The 22624-nt window shown below is 44.6% G+C and overlaps 1 protein-coding gene across 3 annotated transcripts in view; it reads right to left on the bottom strand.

Annotated features, from left to right (window-relative positions):
* Positions 1-18936, bottom strand: part of LOC140492244 (fibroblast growth factor receptor-like 1) — a 159989-nt gene extending 141053 nt beyond the window's left edge. Inside the window, exons 1-2 of one of the 3 annotated variants that reach the window (XM_072591158.1) lie at positions 18572-18936; positions 11668-11770 (exon numbers count right to left, since the gene is read on the bottom strand). In XM_072591158.1, the coding sequence (XP_072447259.1) occupies positions 11668-11752 (85 nt within the window). In that variant the 5' untranslated portion in view covers positions 11753-11770; positions 18572-18936. Of the gene's footprint in view, positions 1-11561; positions 11771-18186; positions 18346-18571 lie in introns of those variants that run through there. The other 2 variants (XM_072591159.1, XM_072591160.1) reach the window with 2 other exon arrangements.
* Between the last annotated feature and the right edge of the window lie 3688 nt (positions 18937-22624).

The following is a 22624-nucleotide window of genomic DNA, read 5'->3' as shown; positions in this document are numbered from 1 at the left end:
AACCCTCTGAAGAGACTCCCACCCAGACCCAACACCTTCCCCCCCCCCTCCTCCTCCTAACCCTGAATTCCCCATGGCTAACCCAAACATCCCTGGACATCATTGATTCTCCTGCTCCTCAGACGCTGCCTGACCGGCTGTGCTTTTCCAGCGCCACCCTTTTCGACTCTGACTCTCCAGCATCTGCAGTCCTCACTTTCTCCCTCTATGGCCTATCCATGTAACCTGCACATCTTTTGGGGAAACCGGAGCACCTGGAGGAAACCCGCACAGACCTGGATAGGACGTGCAAACCCCACACAGTCGCCTGATGCTGGGGAATCGAACCGGGTTCCCTGGCGCTGTGAGGTAAGCAGTTTTAACCACTGAGCCACCGTACCACCACACATGTATGTAAGTGACTGCGACAGAGCAGTGCGTATAATGTACATGCAGTTACTGTATGCATGCATGCGTGCATTTATCTGAGACGGAGATATCACATTGTGTGAGAGAACACTGTGTGCAGTTAATATGGAACTACTCAAGACCAGGTCAGGAGCACTGCGCTTCCATGCTGGGAGACAGCAGTCAAGTTAATTGCACCAACAAAGCAATATTTATTAGTCAGTGGGATTTCCTGGCTTGCACTCTGTGTGCGAATGTACACTGTGTGTGCCTCAGCGAAACAAATATGACCTGGAAATATCTGTGCAGCTTTCCCTATTCTCTGCTTTTACATCAGCAGAGAATCTACCAAAGTCAATAAGAAAGGCATTGATTGTAACACGTGGCAAGGTTTGAAAGGAAGGCTAATCAGTTCAGCCGCCCCACCTGGGCTGATTTTACATTCCTCCAATCGCAGTGGGGTGGGACGTTGAGTGTGGTGGAGAATGGTTGCATAGTCTGTAAAAGAGCTGCTTTAAATCTCTAATAAAAGGTACAAAGAGTCTCAAACAATGCAAGCACTAATCTCTGAAGTCACAGCAGGACTTTAGGAGGAGCTCTGTGAACATACCAAGTGATGATAGATGATGTAGTCATAGAACCCAAAAGAGTGGGAAGAGGTCATTCGACCCATCGAGACTGCACCGACCCTCTGAAGAGCATCCCACTCTGACCCAGCCCCCCACCCTATCCCTGTAACCCTGCCTTTCCCTTGGCTAACCCACCTAGCCTGCATGTTCATGGACACTATGGGGCAATCCACCCTAACCTGTACATCTTTGGATAAAGGTGGGAGTTAAATGCTCTTTCCTTGCTGCATCCCTCATCACAGGATAAACGGAGGCAAATGTTTCTTTCACAGAGTCATGGAGCTGTACAGCACGGCAATAGAGCCTTCAGTCCAACCCGTCCATGCCAACCAGATATCCTAAATTAATCTAGTCCCATTTGTCAGCACTTGGCCCATATCCCTCCAAACCCTTCCTATGCATATACCAATCCAGATGCCTTTTAAATGTTTTAATTGTACCAGCCTCCACCACTTGTAAAAGTTAACCCTCAGGTCCCTTTTAAATTCTTCCCCTCTCACCTTAAACCTACGCCCTCTAGTTTTGGACTCCCCTACTGTGGAGAAAAGACTTTGACTCTTCACCCTATCCATGCACCTCATGTTTTGATAAACCTCAATAAGGTCACCCCTCAGTCTCTAACCTTCAGTAGATGATGCAGTTTCATCTTTCATCGTTGAAGCTGACCATAAACACATCTGGAATTCACAGGGTTAGATCCAGGTTCCCCATGATCCTATTGAATGGTGGAGCAGGCTTGAAGGGCCAAATGGTCTACTCCCTAACTCTGATTCCCTCTGTTTCCCTCAGATAATCACATTGTACAACTGGCGTGAATTGAACAGTTTCATAACAGGGAAGTATTTGTTGAACAAATCAGTGAGTTACAAGTCAGCAATTAACACTTCAACATGCGCTGTTGGCTCACACATATTTCAGGAGAGGTGCACCTAGTTTTAAAGCTTGGGCATTGCACAATGTTGGAACCCGACTATGTTATGTTTCAGACCATCCCCTCCTACAGCCCTTTACAAGCTTCCTCACTGTTCACTCCCCACCTATTGCCACCTCATGTTACCAATAAGGTTTGAGTAAGAAACTAGAGACAGAGTGGCGAACACAGCCCAGTCCATCACACAAGCCAACCTTCCATCCACTGACTCCATCTACACTTTGCACTGCCTCAGGAAAGGAGCCAACATCATCAAAGACCCCTCCTACCCCAATTATTATAATCTCTCCCACCCTTTTCCACCAGGCAGAAGATACAATGGCTTAAACACACGCACCAACAGATTCAAGAACAGCTTCTTCCCTGCTTTTGTTAGACTTCTGAATGGATATTTCAAATTTCAAATCTAATGCTAATCTAGCTCTCTGTGCACCTTCTCTGCAGCCATAACATTGTATTCCTCGCTCTGTCCTATTATCCTATGATCGTTATGTAGTATGATCTGCCTGTACTGCACGCAAAACAAAACTTTTCACTGTACCTCAGTACATGTGATAATAAATAAACCAATTTTGTGTCTCCACTACCCAAGACCAAGTCATTGATCTCTGCCCTAGCACTACAATTAGCCGTGGAGTTGACCACTTCCAATGCAAACAAGATAGTTCCCTTAACCAGTTAGTCTGACCTCAGTGGTGGGAAAGATGCTGGAGTCTATTATAAAGGATGAAATTACGGCACATCTGGATAATAGTAACAGGATAGGACAGAGTCAGCATGGATTTATGAAGGGGAAATCATGCTTGACTAATCTTCTTGAATTTTTTGAGGATGTAACTCGGAAGATGGACGAGGGAGATCCAGTGGATGTAGTGTACCTGGACTTTCAGAAAGCTTTTGATAAAGTCCCACACAAGAGGTTAGTGAGTAAAATTAGGGCGCACGGGATTGGGGGCAAAGTACTAGATTGGATAGAGAATTGGTTGGCTAATAGGAAACAAAGGGTAGTGATTAACGGCTCCATTTCGAAATGGCAGGCAGTGACCAGTGGGTACCGCAGGGATCCGTGCTGGGACCGCAGCTTTTTACAATATATGTAAATGATATAGAAGATGGTATCAGCAATAACATTAGCAAATTTGCTGATGACACAAAGCTAGGTGGTAGGGTGAAGTGTGATGAGGATGTTAGGGGATTACAGGGTGACCTGGACAAGTTAGGTGAGTGGGCAGATGCATGGCAGATGCAGTTTAATGTGGATAAATGTCTGGTTATCCACTTTGGTGGCAAGAACAGGAAGGCAGATTACTACCTCAATGGTATCAAATTAGGTAAAGGGGCTGTTCAGAGAGATCTGGGTGTTCTTGTCCACCAGTCAATGAAGGCAAGCATGCAGGTACAGCAGGTCGTGAAGAAGGCTAATAGCATGCTGGCCTTCATAACAAGAGGGATTGAGTATAGAAGCAAAGAGGTGCTTCTGCAGCTGTACAGGGCCCTGGTGAGACCACACCTGGAGTACTGTGTACAGTTCTGGTCTCCAAATTTGAGGAAAGACATTCTGGCTATTGAGGGAGTGCAGCGTAGGTTCACGAGGTCAATTCCTGGAATGGCAGGATTGCCTTACACGGAAAGACTGAAGCGACTGGGCTTGTATACCCTTGAGTTTAGAAGACTGAGAGGGGATCTGATTGAAACATATAGGCTTATGAAAGGACTGGACACTCTGGCAGGAGGGAACATATTTCCGTTGATGGGGGAGTGCCGAACCAGAGGACACAACTTAAAAATACGGGGTAGACCATTTAGGACAGAGATGAGGAGAAACTACTTCACCCAGAGAGTGGTGGCTGTGTGGAATGCTCTGCCCCAGAGGGCAGTGGAGGCCCAGTCTCTGGATTCATTTAAGAAAGAATTGGATAGAGCTCTTAAAGATAGTGGAGTCAAGGGGTATGGAGATAAGGCTGGAACAGGATACTGATTAGGAATGATCAGCCATGATCATATTGAATGGCGGTGCAGGCTCGAAGGGCAGAATGGCCTACTCCTGCATCTATTGTCTATTGTCTATTGTCTATTGTCTATTGTCTAACTATTTGCTTCAAGCTAAGTAGTAGGATGTAGACAATTGTATGAAGTTTCTCTGTCTGCTATATAATTTAAAAATAAATAGTTTAAGTTCTGAAGGAGAGTCACTGGACCCAAAATGTTAACTCTGCTTTCTCTCCATGGATGCTACCAGACCTGCTGAGTTTTCCCACCAATCTCTACTTTTGTTTCTGATTTCCAGCACCTGCAGTTCTTTAGTTTAAGAGGTTAATGCCTTTGTTAACATGATGGAACATAAAAAGTTCCCTGAAATCCCATGTCCATTTCACCCTCAGTCACTCTCTTGCCCTACGGTAAAGGTTACTGCTTCACGGAGACACTGCGCTTCCTAATCAGTAATGGCATTATAAAGTGCTAATTCGTCAGGAGATCTCAGTAAGTGGTCACAGTTGTCCCTGTTGGACACACTTCATAAAAACTACATCAGCTTACCTTGGCTTTTTAAGTAAGCTGGGACCTTATTGAATGAAAGACATATCAATCATGAGGGGTATAGATGGGGTTATAGAGTCAAAGAGTCATTGAGGTGTACAGCATGGAAACAGACCCTTCAGTCCCACCCGTCCACGTAGAGTATTTTTGCTCTAGATTTGGGGATTCCTAGACGAGGGGGTATATTTTTAAGGTGAGAGGAGAGAGATTTAAAAAAGACGCGAGGGGTAATTTTGTTACACAGAGGGTGGTTCGTGTGTGGAATGAACTTCCTGAGGAAGTGGTGGATGTGGGTACAGTTGCCACATTTAAAAGACATTCAGATAAGTACCTGAATAGGAAAGGTTTGGAGGGATAGGGGTCAGGAGCAGGCAGGTGGGACCAGTTTAGTTTGGGATTATGTTCGGCATGGACTGGTTGGACCGAAGGGTCTGTTTCCGTGCTGGACGGCTTGGTGTCTCTGTGATGTTTATGTAATAGCTACCCCAGATTGCAGACAAAAACACTCACAAGACATGACTAAGGAAAGGCGCTTGTTTGTGGAATTCAATTGCATTTCTCCAAACCTCCCACTTATCATAAAAAAAGTGCATGCACCATCATTCGCAAAATGTATGCAAATTACCCAATGAACATGGTCACAAAGAAAATGATCATTAACAGAGCAGTGTGTTAACTCTATTCTGTTTGACTTTTGTCAGTCTCTACATATGCATTCCATGCATAGTCGTTCAGCTGTGCAAGTCTCCTAATGGGAGATGTTTATATTGTTGTTGGCTGTTCTTCTGTCATCTCATTTCTGGGGTTATATTCCCCTTCGCTGGTGTGTGGCATTCCTGGGGAGAGTTCTGTTGCCATGATAATTGCTGTTGCTCATCTATTTCCGTTGCTGGGGTCTGGTGGACCTCTGATGGTCATTCTGTCCTCTGTACAAGCAGGGAGATCACCTCTTCCCGATTCATTGCCAACTCTGAAGAAATAGCTTCTCCCAATCTATGTACATTTCTGCAGTTGTCGCCATATATTTAGTCATTTATATTTACCATGTACGATTGATGTGACATCTGCTCTCTATTGGCTCTAACTTGCTGTACAGGTTGAAGTTTATGGACAGCATTGAGTGTTTGCACTCTGACTGACTGGTTCGTAAATGCCCAACTCTGGCAGTATATGCTTTGAACCCAACAGTTAAAACTGCCTGCACCAACCCTTCAGGCAGTGTGTTCCCAATTGGATCCACTCACTTGATCCAGAGTGGATCCCTTTTCTCTGATTCACAGCCAACATTTACATCTATGTTACAGATCTATCCCTCATTTACACCCATTATCGCTGCCTCTGTTTTTTGCCTTAGACACCCCATTATCTGTTCCACAGGCTCTCCTGCCCCTCTGTCTACAGCATTAAAAAGTGCACAATTTTACTTTCTTCAACTTCCAAAGAAAAGCCATTGGACTCCAAATGTTAACTTTGTTTTCTCTCGATCTACAGATGCTGCCAGACCTGCTGAGCTTCTCCAGCACTTCCTGTTTTTATTTCAGGTTTCCACCATCTGCAGGATTTTGCTTTTCTGCAACTCTTCCCTTTCCCCTGTTTGTTCTCAGAAGAACAGGGGACTTGGTCAGGGTAGTGCCTGTGGCCCAACCATTTTCAGCTGCTTCATTGTTGACCTTCCCTCACCATAAGGTCAGAATTGGGAACACTGCAGAGCATTCAGCACCACGTGTGTGTCTCCTCAAATACTGGAGCAGCCTGATCCTCATGTAACAGGATCTGGACAACATACAGTCCTGGACTGATAAGGGTGAGTAATATTTGTGTGACACTGTCCTAGATTTAGCTAATAAATGACAATGATCATCTCTAACCATCATCCTTGACAGTCAATGGCAGACCATCACTAGCTCAACATACATGGGGTTACCATTGACTAGAAACTGAACTGCACTAGTCAGGTAAGTACTGTGGCTACAAGGTTAGAGACTAGGAATCCTGCGGTGAGTCACTCACCCCTTGACTCCCCAAAGCCTGTATTCCTCACTTGCCCTGGATGGGTGCAGCTCCAACAACACTCAAAAGATTGACACTTTCCAGGACAAAGCAACCCACTTAATTGGCAGCACAAGTGGCTTCGTGGTATTATCGCAAGGCTATTAATCCAGAAACTCAGCTAATGCTCTGGGGCACCTGGGTTCAAATCCAGATCTCTGAATTCAGTTAAGGATCTGGAATTATGAGTCTAATGATGACAGTGAAACCATTTATGAACCATCAGGTTCATAAATGTCCTTTAGGGAAGGAAATCTGTCCACCTCTGCTGGTCTGGCTGACATGTGACCCCAGCAACATGGCCGACTCTTCACTACCCCCTCAATAATAAATGCTTTGGCAACAAAATAACACAAAACAGAGATTTCAATACAACATCCTTTAATTGTCACACCAACGCTATGACAGGAGCCCAGTGCAAAGCCTTTACAATATCTGTCTTCTTATGGTGACATCTTGGGTTCAAGTAGCTAGGTACAATTCTTGGATACAGCAGAGGAATACAAATAGTTGCGTTACTGACAGAGTTGAAAAATAAGTTAAAAATAGGACAGCATTAAAAAGGTTGATATTACAGTAAGGTGGGAAATTTCAGATAGACATTACAGTGTGGAAGCTCAGCACAGGGCCCCGCACGTGGTCTGAAAGATCTTCAGACAACACCTTCCAATTCTACAACCACATCCATCTGGAAGGACAAAGGCAGCAGATACATGGGAACACCCTGCATGTTCCCTCCAAGTCACTCACCAACCTGACTTGGAAATATATCGCTGGTTCCTTCACTGTTGCTGGGTCAGAATCCTGGAATTCCCTCCTCCTGGGTATTGTGGGTCTACCTACAGCACTTGGATTGTGGCGGTTCAAGAAGGTAGCTCACCCCACCTTCTCAGGGGCAACTAAGGACGGGCAATAAATGCTGGGCCTAGTCAGTGACACCCGCATAAAAATTAAACGAGCCCAGCTTCTGAAGTTCCTCATTCCTGTTACTGTTGAACCCTGACTGTCCCTTTCATTAAACTAACAACCACAACATAAAGTGCCCCATGTACGTTCCCACAAAAATCAGTTTACTGGAAGCAAGCGAAACTTGCGAAATATGGCCTGCTGTGAAATGATGAAAGGGAAGAACAGCAAATCCCTTTCAGATAATTCATCCATTCCCGAACGTCATCTCACAGCCTGCAAAGTTTAAAATATACCCGACAGCTGCAGTCATCAAAGTGACATTCTCAGCCTTCACAGAGATCCTTCCTGCCTCTTGGTGAATCTCAAACAACCCTTTTGAAATTATAGTCGGAGAGAAAGAGTTTGGGACAGACCGAGAGAGGAGTTTGCAGCACAGTGCGAGAGATAATAACAGGGTGTGGGGAGAGAATGGCCAGAAAAGCAACAAAAAAGGCACACAGGAGCTAAAATACAGGGAATGTGCAGCTGGGGGAGAATTAGTGCAAGGAAAGTTGTACACTTGGATTTTGCAAAGAACTGGTAGTGAGGCTGTCAGTGCTCAGTGATTATGATGAAGCAACCTCAGGCACACCGGCAGATCTCAATAGAGAAGGAAATCTGCAAATCACTATCACATCTGGACTGCTCCTTCAGCAGATTTGTTCTTCAGCTGTCTTTGCAATAAAGGAAATGAGGATATGGCTTATTCGGCTAATAGAGACCTCCTCAATATGTCAGAAGCAAAAATGTAGCATTGATGCTTTTTTTTTAATAACCAATAAGGGACTACCTTACACTGAAAGACTGGAGCAACTGGGCTTGTATACCCTTGAGTTTAGAGGACTGAGAGGGGATCTGATTGAGACATATAGGATTATTAAAGGATTGGACACTCTGGAGGCAGGAACATGTTTCCGCTGATGGGTGAGTGCCGAACCAGAGGACACAGCTTAAAAATACGGGGTAGACCATTTAGGACAGAGATGAGGAGAAACCTCTTCACTCAGAGAGTGGTGGCTGTGTGGAATGCTCTGCCCCAGAGGGCAATGGAGGCCCAGTCTCTGGATTCATTTAAGAAAGAGTTGGATAGAGCTCTCAAGGATAGTGGAATCAAGGGTTATGGAGATAAGGCAGGAACAGGATACTGATTGAGGATGATCAGCCATGATCATATTGAATGGTGGTGCAGGCTCGAAGGGCAGAATGGCCTACTCCTGCACCTATTGTCTATTGTGTGGCACCAAAACTATAATTCTACAAGTAGGGAGGCTCATTCCTTCAGAATGGAGATTTAAAAAGTTAAATATGAATTTATGACTCTATGTCTCATGATGTTACATTGAATTAAGTATTATAATTCCTATCTCCCGGTTTAAACGCTGCATGTCTCAATGAGAGTTCAGTCATTGAATTGATTGATACGAGGTTTCTTACTCCAGCTCAGATATCTCCAATACCCTGCAGAAGGGCAAAACTGAGAAGCAAGCCTCAATCTGGATTTTGTGACGCAAAAACCAATTAACCTCACATGTGGCTGTTGAACAAGGTTTATTGGATGATGGGACGCACTGTTCCTTTAATTACAGCACCTCAAAATGTGCCCAGAATTCACAGATCCTGCAGAGGATCACTTCCAACCAAGAGCAGCCCAGAAGATGGATTGCTGTTTACGTGCCAGTGCACCGTTTACGAGTGAGTCCCTCTGGAACCATTACTCAAATAGTCGTTCTTCATTCCCACACCCCCTCGTTGTTCAGAAACATCAACTTTCTGTGAATCAGTCTCCCTCCCTTTCCCATCAAAGGCTTCCCCCTTTTGACCACATTCCAAACCTGCGACTTGCACCTTCTAGGAAGATAAGAGAAACTGGTGCATGGTTTCACATTGAATTCCTTCTAGGCTGGTGTTAGACAGACTTCTGACTGACAACACAGTCACAAGTCATTGGGCGACAGACAGGGAGATGGAGTTAAAGCCACAAGCAGATCAGATGTGATCCTTTGGATGAAGGGTCAAATGGCCCACTCCCACCGCAACTTCCTATGATCTTATCAACATTTTCTTTCAGTCCCATTTGCCATTATGGATTGAAAATATATCCCCATTCCATCATCACCTTCTGGCAGAATCCTTAACCCTCCCTGATAGCCGACAGGGGGCCACTGATGGTGAGCAGAACACGCCAGTCTTATCAATGATGTCCACAACCCAAAAATAGTTTTAAAATAAATCCGGAGCCAAGTCTGTATCAATCCAGCAGTGCACACTGGGCACATCAGACAACATTGAACATAACACCAGGTCCATACACCGGTTCCTTGGCCAAGAGTAGTTACTAGCACCAGATAACCAGGGCAGCAAATAGTTTCTTTTTATAAAAGTTAAGTATCTATAAACATGACAAGGCAAGGAAAGCAATGCTTCTGAGCTCTCAATATTCACGCTTCCTGCTTTGAAAAGTTATTTGTTCTTCTTACCAAAGACCTCAATTATCCAAACGAGATGGGCAGAGAGTATTTTGTTCAGATAATTGATCGTTTGGATAACTGGAAACAAGCGGTAATTTATGAGTGCTAGGATTTGAACCTGCCCCGGTTATCTGACAATGCACACCCTAATGGTGTTTAGCCGATAACTGAATGCTGAATTGCCTAATGCTGTTTTTACGGGACCTTGAGAACTTGTTCGGATAATCCAAAATTTGGATAATTGATGTTCGGATAATCGAGGTTCTACTGTATTGTGTTGGCATTTTAATCAAGTCGTCGTGAACCTGACTATGTTGCTGTAACATTGCTAATTGGTTGTGCTATTGGTACTCACTGTGCCCTACTCTACACACTGAGAGGTGTCAGTCATCACCACAATATCTATATGCAGATTAGATGCAGTTCTGAGGGAATGCTAGAGGATCTGTCTTTTGGATTAGATGATAAATTAAAGTCCTGTCTGCCTTCTTATATTAACGCGAAAGATCCCATAGAAGTATTTTGAAGAAAGTTCTCCACAGATTCTTGGCAAACACTCATCCCTCAACCAAAACCTTAATCACTCTTCCACATTCCTGATGAAGGGCTGATGCCAGAAACATCGATTTTCCTGCTCCTCGGATGCTGCCTGACCTGCTGTGTTTTCCCAGCAACACACTCTCGATCCCTCAACCAATGCCCAAAACAAGTGACCCTGGTCATTACTTGATCAATTGAGCATCGGAGACCGAGGGGTGACCTTATAGAGGTTTATAAAATCATGAGGGGCATGGATAGGATAAATAGACAAGGTCTTTTCCCTGGGGTGGGGGAGTCCAGAACTAGAGGGCATAGGGTTAAGGTGAGAAGGGAACAAATTAAAAGAGACCTAATGGCAACGTTTTCACGCAGAGGGTGGTGTGTGTATGGAATGAGCTGCCAGAGGAAGTGGTGGAGGCTGGTACAGTTACAGCATTTTAAAAGGCATCTGGCTGGGTATATGAATAGAAAGGGTTTGGAGGGATATGGGCCAAAAGCTAGCAAATGGGATGAGATTGGGTTAGGATATCTGGTCAGCATGGACGGGTTGGACCGAAGGGTCAGTTTCTGTGCTGTACATCTCTATGACTTCTGCCTTTACTTGTGGTGCCATGCTGTGCATATTTCCTACATTGCGCAAAGTTTAAGAAAGTTATTCATTGTCTGCAAAACGTCTTGAGACCTCCCAAAGTGGTTGAGTTTGCCACATAAATACAAAGTGCTTTTTATTCTCTTACGGCTGTGGTCACCACTGTTCCATACTCCTTCCCGTGTCAGCCCGCTATTGCACTGGGCAGAAAAGAGAGGGGGTAACTGGGCAGGATACCCTGGAGACTTGATGTATTTTCCACAGGGAAAGTCAGCTCGATTCGGTCATGGGTAATCCTGGCTGCCCAAATTTCCACCGAACGTTCCAATTTATACAATAATTGGAAATGAAATCATATCCCATCAGCTTCTCTCCTTTAAACGGCTCTAAGAACGCCCAAACACTTTCAAACATGCTCTGCTCTACAATCTGAACGCTTTTAACTCTAAATCTTGGCGACCAACGCCTAATTCATGATTTACCTTGTATTTTCATTGGAATTACTCTGGTGTCCAGCGTATGGATCCCATCCTTTCATTCCTCAATGCTCAACAAGAGAAAACAGTCAGTGTTGAGTATTTTACTCACCCCTTACACCACTGCAGTGTCCAAACACCACTGTGAAAGCCAGGAGATACAATAAGTCCATCCTCAGCCTATTGCCTCTGTGCATCAACACCACTGCTTAAGGCTATAGAAAATAAAACAAAGAAAAGAGAAAGAATTAGTCTGTATGATCTTTTCTTCTGTGGTTTCCTGGCACGGCCAGAATGTTGAGGTTGGCAGTGTAGGCAAATCAACGTCCACCACACCGGCAAGATTTGGAATTGCCAACACAGTGTCCTTCAGGATAGACTCTGCCACAGGATAAAGCACCTGGGCGGTGTCCCTCACTCAAACCAGGGAAGGAAAGTATTCATCTTGTTATATACAGCAGAGCTTTAATGTGTATAACCACAGAACTGTTTCAACCTATAACAGAGTGGAGGAACTATATTATACACAGCCGGATGGCTGCATATAATTCACTGCAGATATTAGAGAGCTTTTAAGGAAGCAAACATGCTGTTTATAATAGTCGAGAGTGTGGTGCTGGAAAAACACAGCAGGTCAGGCAGCATCGGAGGATCAGGAGAATCAATGTTTCAGGCACAAGCCTTTCATCAGGAATGAGGCTTGTGGGCTGGTGGGGGGGAGCTGAGAGATAAATGGGAGGGGGCGTGGAGGAGCTGAGGGGAGGGTGGGTGGGGAAGGTAGCTGAGAGTGTGATAGGTCGGAGAAGGTGCTGGAGCGGATTGGTGGGAAAGGTAGTGGACAGGTCAAGAGGGCGATGCTGAGTTGGAGGCTTGGGGCTGCGATAAGGTGGAGGGGAAATGAGGAAACTGGTGAAATTCACATTGATCCCCTAATAAGCCCTTTATTAGGAAGGGCTTATGCCCAAAACATTGATTCTCCTGCTCCTCAGATGCTGCCTGACCAGCTGTGCTTTTCCAGCACCACACTCTCGATTCTGATTTCCAGCATCTGCAGTCCTCACTTTCTCCACATATATGAGATAGGACTAGCCCTTGACGTTGTTCAATTACCCATTGAGATTTAAGTACAGGGGTTGGGATGTCATGTTGACATTGTACAGTACGTTGGTGAGATCTTTTCTGTGTCCAGTTCTGGTCGCCCAGTTATAGGAGGGATTCAGTTACATGGAGAGCATTCAGGAAAGATTTTTTTTAAATTCGTTCGCAGGATGAAAACATTGCTGGCTAGGCCAGCATTTATTGCCCATCCCTAATTGCCCAGAGGGCAGTTCAGAGTCAACCACATTGCTGTAGGCCGGACCAGATAAGGATGGCAGTTTCCCTTCCAAAAGGACATTTGCCAGGATGTTTCTGAGAATGGAGGGTTTGAGATATAAAAGTAGACTGGAAAGACTGGGACTTCTTTCACTGAAGGTCGAGGGGTGACCTTACCGAGGTTCATAAAATCACAAGGGGCTCAAGATAAGGTGAATGATTGGGGTCTTTTCCTGAGGGTGGGGGAGTTCAGAACTAGGAGGCATATTTTAAAGGTGAGCACAGAAAGATTTAAAAAGGACGTAGGAGGGAACGTTAAGACACAGAGGGTGGTTTGTGTGTGGAATGAACTGCCAGAGGAAGTGGTGGATGCAAGTACAGTTACAACATTTAAAAGACATTTGGATAAGTTCATGAATCGGTAAGGTTTGGAGGGATATGAGCCAGCAGCAGGCAGGTGGAACTAGTTTGGGAACATGGTTGGTGTGGACTGGTTGGATCGAAGGGTCTGTTTCTGTGCTGTAAGACCCCATTTAATACATAGATTGTCTACAGCTCAGAACAACAATACTGTACAGAATACAAAGCTATTCTATGGTACATACAAACTACATTACAGTGCATAATAGAACAGTGTTACAGTATATAATACCAGAATTTTCCTGTATATAATGGTGTTGTGATCTTATGTAAAATACAGAAGTGTTTCAGTCCGTACACACTGAATAGAGTTTCTGTAGATAATACAGAACTGTCATTCTAAACAATTCAGAACCAGATACAAAAAGGTGTATCACCATACGTAATACATAGAGCTGTCATATTGTTTACGTACAGTGATTATGTTATTACTGCGTGCAGTTCTGGTCAGTGCATTATAGGAAGGATGTGGAAGCTTTGGAAAGGGTGCAGAGGAGATTTACTGGGATGTTGCCTGGTTTGGAGGGAAGGTATTACAAGGAAAGGCTGAGGGACTTGAGGCTGTTTTCATTAGAGAGAAGGAAGTTAGAAGATTACTTAACTGAGACATATAAGATAATCAGAGGGTTAGATAGGGTGGACAGGGAGAGCCTTTTTCCTCAGATGGCGAGCACGAGGGGACATAGCTTTAAATTGAGGGGTGATAGATACAGGATAGATGTCAGAGATAGGTTCTTTACTCAGAGAGTAGTGAGGGTGTGGAACATACTGCCTGCAATAATAGTAGAGTTGCCAACTTTAAGGGCATTTAAATGGCCATTGGAGAGGTACATGGATGAGAATGGAATAGTGTAGGATAGATGGGCTTTAGGTCAGCACAACATCAACGGCTGAAGGGCCTGTACTGCGCTGGAATGTTCTATGTTCTACCCAGAGCAGTACTGTCGTATACAAGAGAGCATTGTCCTTATGTATATAAAAGAGGTCCTTCATGACCAGGAACTGGATAGCCTGAGGTGACGAGCTGCTGTATAAAATTGGGAATTCTTTGCCATTCTTTCCACCAGTTTTATTTTATTAGGCAGAGCAGTTTCTCTTAAAATAATGTTACGCTCCATGATATAAAATAGATGCAATGTGCAATACATGAAGCCATTTCTCAAACATAGAGCATCATGACTATTATACAAGTGTCCTATTATATACTGTAAACTGAAAACAATAAATGCTGGAGATCACAGCAGGTCAGGCAGCATCCGTGGAGAGGGAGGGAGAGAGAGAGAGAGCGAGAGAGCGAGAGGGAAAGCGAGAGAGAGCGTAAGCTAACGTTTCATGTCTAGATGACTCTTCATTAGGTTCACGTAGACTCGAACCGATAGCTTGCTCTCTCTCCATGGATGCTGTCTGACCCACTGTGAGCTCCAGCATTTGTTATCTTCAGTTCAGATTCCAGCATCTGCAGGAATTTGCTCTGACGTCCTATTATTATTTATTATCTAGAGAGTGATAAAACACATGAAACACATCACATCCTGAGAAAGAGACTGCCCTCTTGCCTCTGGCCCAGGAGGCTGCAGATTCAAACTCCCCTCCAGAGGCTTCGATGCAAAATCTCGGCTGAGATTAGAATGCAGGACTAAAGGGAAGCAGCATGATCAGAGAAGCTGCTGATCTGCTGAAATCCAAAACCAAGGCCTCATCGGCTGGACATCAAAAACTCTGCTGCATTAGTTGAAGCCCAGGGAAGAACGCTCGGTGCACAGGGGAAAATTTGTCCTTCAGCAATATCACTCAAAGAAATGATCTGATCCTTGATCTCATTGGTGACTTGGATCGTGCTGTGAACAAACTGGCTGCTATTTTTCCAACACTTTGTGAGGACTGCATTGGCTGTGAAACCCTTTGGGAAGATCCAAAGTCATAAAATCCATTCTATAAATGTAATTCATTTTTTCTTTACACGCAGTAGCCTGGCTTTATCAGACTGCAGTATTACTGTGTATAATGCGTGAACAACCTGCATCGTGATACATAGAAAAACCTCACAACCTACAATATATAGCTGTGTGATTGTAACACAGAAGTGTTCCTGTGTAAAGTCACAAAGCAATATTACCATCTTCTGGATGGAAGAGACCTACAATATACATAATGTAATATATAATAAAGAGGGTAGTGTTACTATACATGTATTGCACAGATATGCCCTCTCTATACTATATGCAAGAGAAAAAATACGTGGAGTGTTACCCTATCAAATAGCTTATTAAACAATGGTGTTGTTCTTCAGTAATCTCGTAGAATTTATCTGTTTTTTTTAGATTCCCTACAGTGTGGTAACTTTGGCCCACACTGACCCTCCAAAGAGCCATTTCCCTCTGACTAATGCACCTTACACTACTGGCAACTTAACATGGCCAATCCATCCTAACCTGTACATCTTTGGACTGTGGGAGGAAACCGGAGCACCCAGAGGAAACCCACACAGACACGGGGAGAATGTGCAAACTCCACACAGACAGTCGCCCGAGGCTGGAATCAAACCTTGGACCCTGGTGCTGTGAGGCAGCAGTACTAACCACTGAGCCACTGTTCCTGATTGTATACCCCAGAAGTTAAAAAGAGCTAAAGGACTGTATTTATATGACATCAATTGTCACCCCAGCATATTCCAAAGCTCTCTTATTTCTTTTTAAAAAAGTACAGCGTTAAAATAAATGTATATAATCATGTGATCTTTTTAATTAACTTAGGTAACAGGAAGAAAATGTTATGACATAAACTATCATACCTGTCTGATATACTTTACATTCCTTACTGTAACCTCCTGCGATGTTTCACGTCTCACACTAAATCACTCTTACAGTCATACAGTCCTACAGCACGGAAACAGACCCTTTGGTCCAACCAGTCCACGCTGACCATGTTCCCAAATTAAACCAGTCCCACCTACCTGCAGTTGTTCCATATCCCTCCAAACCTTTCTAATTCATGAACTTATCCAAAATGTCTCTGAAACATTGTAACTATATCTGCATCCACCATTTCCTCTGACAGTTTATCCCACATGCTAACCATTCTCTAAAAAAAAGTTGCCCTTCTCCTTAAAAAATGCCCCCTAGTTTTGAACTCCCCACCCTCGGGAAAAGGCCCTTGTCATTCACCTTATCCACACCCCTCATGACTTTGTAAACCTCCATAAGGTTACCCTCCAATCTTCTCACACTCCAGAAACAAATCCTAGTCTTTCAGTGTATTTCTATATCTCAAACCCTCCATACCCGGTAATATCCTGGTAATTTTTTTTCTGAACCCTCTCCAGTTTAAGAATATCTTTCCTATAACTGGGCGACCAGAACTGGACACAGTATTCCAGCACAAGCCTCACCAATGTCCTGTACAACCTCAACATGACATCCCCAACGCCTATACTCAAGGGACTGAGCAATGAAGGCAAGCTTGCTAAACACCTCTTAATCACCTTGTCTACCTGTGATGGAAATTTCAACAAACTCTGCACGTGAACCCCTTGGTCTCTGTTTTACAAAACAACCCAAGGCCCTACCATTAACTCCTTCCTTTGTTTGTTTTATCAAAATGCAACACCTTACACTTATCCAAATTAAACTCCATCTGCCACCCCTCAGCCCATTGACCCAATTGATCAAGATCCCTTGTAATCTTAGATAACCTTATTCATTGACCACCAATTTTGATGTCATCCTCAAACTTACTAACCCAGCCTCCTATATCCTCATCCAAATTATTTATATAAATGACAAACCAAAGTGCACTTAGTATCGATCCCTGGGGAACACAGCTGGTCACAGGCCTTCAATCCAAAATCAACCCTCCACTACCACCCTCTGTTTCCTTCCTTAAATCATAGCCCCTGATGCCTCTGATTGATGTAACTAACAATTCCTGCAACTGTTCCTGTAACCTTGAATCAAACACTCTTTGTAACACTAGGATATATATTAAAACTTAAATGTAATCCTCTGAAATCCTGTATTTGTAATAATAACAACGCTCTAATAGTCACATCAGCCCTCAGAGTAAAACTGCTTCTTAGTGCCACAATCCTAACTCTAATCCTCACATAATTCTCAAACTTCAGGATTACTTGGTTAGATGCCTTGCTGTCCACAGTGTAATACACTCTTATATACTCCACACTGTAACATTACGATATACTCCTCACTCTTACATTATAAACCCCGCACTCCTCACTGTAACATTATTAAAAACTTCACACTCCCCATATAATGTTACATATACTCCACATTCCTCAATGATATATTATCATTTATTCCAGACTTCTCACTGCTCTATTATGTCCCCCCACATTCCTTGAGGTAACGTTCCATTCCTCATAATAACTCCACTCAAGTCCCACAGATTCAGGGCAACACTGCCTCCCATATGCCATTGTAACATTCTTGTATGACACTGATTACATTGAAAATACCTCCCTATTGCCTAGCCCTCACCGGCAAATTCTTAGGATCACTGAAAGGCTGCTTTATAGAAACTTTATTTCTTAGATTTCCAATATGCTTTTCTAAACATTACGTCTGGAACCTGACCAAACAGAAAGTAATCGGAATGACTTTCTTTCAGATAGTAAACTGAACTCCAAAAGCTGAAGAGCAGAAATTAAAATTACAGCTGACTGTGGCTCTTCATACTAATGATGTCAGGACCAAAGACAGAGGGATTTCTGCAGCATTCATTCCATGACATGCTTTTGAAATTGCACTGCAAGTACACAGCAGCGTTCAGATCTTCCCATTCCCAGCGCTTTGAGTGAAGGAAACCCTTTATGCTCCATTATAACCCAGCTGCATTAAATTCAAATTATCCAGGAGATACCAAAGTCCTTGGAAAACTGCACCTTAATTCCTAATGTTCCTTCGCCCTTTGCTTCTTGGACACATTCAATAATCCTTTCGCCCTCAGTGCTTCCCCGAGTCATATTTCTCACTCTCTTTGGCTCATTTCTCATATTCGCGTGTCCCTTTCTTTCCATCTTTCCCCTCTTGTCTTCTGTCTCTGTCGATTTTCGCTCCACTCTCAAACTCAGCCGCTCCTAACTCCGATTTTACCAATGATTTTTGCCTGGTCTCCATCTGCCTCACTATGTGTGTGTGTGTGTGTGTGTGTATCTGTCCATCTGTTACTCTTACTCTCTTTCACACACACCCCCCTTCCCTTAAAGCAATCCGCGAACACTCCAAATATATATTATTTTTCTTTTTTTAAAAAAAAATACAACTTACCCCACAAAGTCTGTGCCCACCAGTATAAACGGTTTTCCATAAAGCTCTCAATGCCCAAACATCACAGGCAGTGTTCCAATACTAAAACATCTTTTTAAAAAAAAAGAGCTGGAGGGTTTGTGAGTAAATATATATATTTGTATATTTTGTAACAGGGGTTGTTAATTTCCAGAATTTGTTGGTCCCGAAACAGCGGTTGAATTGTCGCTGTACCGTCCCCAAGGCGTCTGAATTATCCCAATGTTAAAGGCTGCACTGACACTGGTCGTGACTGAATTGCTTTTCCATGTAGAGGTGGAATTCTGTCGCTGAGGTTGCGAGCTGGTACAGTGCCCCCTCCCCTGTCAGGTTGGCGGTGCGGGACACTGTTGGTCCACTCTGAAAACAGTTCAAAACTTTCACAGCTGCTCAAAACTTTTCAGCAACTTCTGCCGTCCACCGCCCTCTGCTGGAAGCTTCATGTATTGCAAAGAAGGGGAGATAGGGACCAAGGAGGAGAAAGTGGGGACTTGCAGATGCTGGAGATCAGAGCTGAAAAATGTGTTGCTGGAAAAGTGCAGCAGGTCCAAGGAACAGGAGAATCGACGTTTCGGGCATGAGCCCTTCTTCAGGAATCAAGTCAATCAACGCATGATTTGGAGATGCCGGTGTTGGACTGGGGTGGACAAAGTTAAAAATCACACAACACCAGGTTATAGTCCAACAGGTTTAATTGGAAGCACTAGCTTTCGGAGCATCACTCCTTCATCAGGTGGTAGTGGAGGGCTCAATCCTAACACACAGAATCTATAACGAAAGTTTACAGTGTGATGTAACTGAAATTATACATTGAAAAATAACTTAATTGTTTGTTGAGTCTCTCATCTGTTCGAATACCATGATAGTTTCACTTCTTCCATCTGTAAATCACAAAACCTTTTTTTTAGAAGTTACATTTTCAGGTTAACCTGAACAGATGAAAGACCCAACAATCCAGGTATTTTTCAATGTATAATTTCAGTTACATCACACTGTAAACTTTCGTTATAGATTCTGTGTCTTACAGTTGTGTACTCCACAACCACCTGATCAAGGAGCAGAGCTCCGAAAGCTAGTGCTTCCAATCAAGGCATAGTTAATATTTACCTTTTTCTGTAAAAAAGGGAATTGTGGCTGAAGATCCAAAGCATTACTTTATCAAACCAGCAACCACCCCGCCCCATTCTTTATGCTGTCATGTGACATTCAGCCTGAGGTAATTCATTTGATGCGTCTTCTGTTCCTACTCTGGTTTAACGTCATTTTCCATCAGAGTTAAAAATCACACAACACCAGGTTATAGTCCAACAGCTTTAATTGGAAGCACTAGCTTTCGGAGCGCTGCTCCTCCATCAGGTGGTTGTCTGTGATTTTTAACTTTCAACACCGGCATCTCCACATCATGACTTTCCATCAGGTATTTGTCAGAAATCATGAGCGAGAGATCTGGATAGATTCCTGATCTCATCTCCCTGGCTTGGGCGAGTCTCATCCAGAATCCCTACAGTGTGGAATCGGGCCATTCTCCCCATTGAGTCACACTGACCTAAGAGAAAGTGAGGACCACAGATGTTGGAGATCAGAGTCGAGAGTGTGGTGCTGGAAAAGCACAGCTGGCCAGGCAGCATCCGAGGAGCAGGAGAAAAGTCAATTCAAACTGACCTACCCTATTTCTGTAATGCTGCATTTCCCATGGCTAATCCACCAAGCACATCCCTGGACACTGTGGGGCAATTTAGCATGGCCAATCCACCGTAACCTGCAAGATCTCCGGACTGTGGGAGGAAGCCAGAGCACTCAGAGGAAACCCACACAGACACGGGGAGATCATGTCCTAACAGAGAGTTACCCATGGCTGGAATTAAACCCTGGATCCCTAGCACAGTGAGGCAGCAGTGCTGACTACTGAGCCACCATCCGATTCTGAATGGGTTTGTAACTAAAACTGAAAATTGCTGGAAATATCAGTTATCTAAGCATTGGCTTGAAATTGATTCTGGGCCCTTCTTACTGATCAGACTTCTTTTGTCTTCAAATAACCTCCGTCCTACTAAAACCTCTGATGTTAGAAATGTTCAATAAGCTGTAGAGTCATAGAGATGTACAGCACGGAAACAGACCCTTCGGTCCAACCCGTCCATGCCGACCAGATATCCCAACCCAATCTAGTCCCACCTGCAGCACCTACCCCATCTCCCTCCAAACCTTTCCTATTCACGTCCCCATCCAGATGCCTTTTAAATGTTGCAATTGTACCAGCCCCCACCACATCCTCTGGCAGCTCATTCCATACACGTACCACCCTCTGCGTGAAAAGGTTTCCTCATAGGTCTCTTTTATATCTTTCCCCTTTCACTCTAAACCTATACCCTCTAGTTCTGACTCCCCAAACTCAGGGAAGAGATTTTGTCTATTGTGCACTGCATATCTTGATACGAATTAAAGCCACAATAGTTTGAGCAGACCAGTGGGCTGTTCTCTGATTACAGAGGAACAACGAGCAGTGATTAAACCTCAGAGCCACCAAACCTCAGTTGAGGGGAGAGGTTGAGAAGGAGAGTCCTTCACGTGAGAGAATCACTTGAAAGAGAATCCTTCACATTAACCTCAGCTGGTGCAGAAATTGAGCCCACATTGTTGCCGTACATAATGCATGTAAACTAGCCATCTAATGAAGTGAGCTAAACCTGTTCCTATATGGGGCCACTGCTTTGGTCAATAAAGATATTAGGTTCTGTCCCCGGCCTGGTCTGGGCAGGGTTACAAAAGCTGAAATGAATGGCCCAGATATTGGTCAAAAAGTGTGGCACTGGAAAAGCGCAGCAGGTCAGGCAGCATCCGAGGAGCAGGAGAATCGACGTTTTGGGCATGAGCCCTTCATTAGGAACGAGGCTAGGAGTCTTGGGGGTGGTGAGATAAATGAGAGGGGGTGGGGCTGGGGTGAAGGTAGCTGAGAGTGCAATAGGTGGGTGGAGGTGGGGGAAAGGTGATAGGTCAGAGAGGAGGGTGGAGCAGATAGATGGGAAGGGAGATTAACAAGTGGGACAGGTCATGAGGGCGGTACTGAGCTGGAAGTTTGGAACTGGGGTGAGGTGGGGGAAGGGGAATGTGGAAACTGTTGAAGTCCACATTGATGCCCTGGGGTTGAAGTGTTCCGAGGCGGAAGATGAGGCGTTCTTCCTCCAGGCGTCTGGTGGTGAGGGAGCGGCGGTGAAGGTGGCCCAGGACCTCCATGTCCTCGGCAGAGTGGGAGGTGGAGTTGAAATGTTGGACCATGGGGCGGTGTGGTTGATTGGTGCGGGTGTCCCAGAGATGTTCCCTAAAGCGCTCTGCTAGGAGGCGCCCAGTCTCCCCAATGTAGAGGAGATCGCATCGGGAACAACGGATACAATAAATGACACTGGCGGATGTGCAGATAAAACTTTGATGGATGTGGAAGGCTCCTTGGTGCCTTGGATGGAGGTGAGGGAGGAGGTGTGGGCACAGGTTTTGCAATTCCAGCGGTGGCAGGGGAGGGTGCCGGGAGGGGAGGGTGGTTTGTAGGGGGGTGTGGACCTGAAGAGGGAGTCGTGGAGGGAATGGTTTTTATGGAAAGTGAATAGGGTGGGGAGGGAAATATATCTCTGGTGGTGGGGTCTGTTTGGAGGTGGTGGAAATGTCGGCAGATGATTTGGTTTATGCGAAGGTTGGTAGGGTGGAAGGTGAGCACCAGGGGCGTTCTGTCCTTGTTACGGTTGGAGGGGTGGGGTCTGAGGGCGGAGGTGCGGGATGTGGATGAGATGCGTTGGAGGGCATCTTCAACCACGTGGGATGGGAAATTGCGGTCTCTAAAGAAGGAGGCCATGTGGTGTGTTCTGTGGTGGAACTGGTCCTCCTGGGAGCAGATACGGCGGAGGCGGAGGAATTGGGAATAAGGGATAGCGTTTTTGCAGCAGGCAGGGTGGGAGGAGTTGTAACTTTGGGAGTCAGTGGGTTTGTAGAAAATGTCAGTGCCGAGTCAGTCTGACTGCATCGGTGCCACCTTGTGGGAGTACG

Source organism: Chiloscyllium punctatum, chromosome 20, assembly GCF_047496795.1.
Source record: "Chiloscyllium punctatum isolate Juve2018m chromosome 20, sChiPun1.3, whole genome shotgun sequence".
NCBI lineage: Eukaryota > Metazoa > Chordata > Chondrichthyes > Orectolobiformes > Hemiscylliidae > Chiloscyllium > Chiloscyllium punctatum.
Note: the sequence above shows the minus strand (reverse complement) of the source record. Positions and strands in the feature narration are given on the sequence as shown.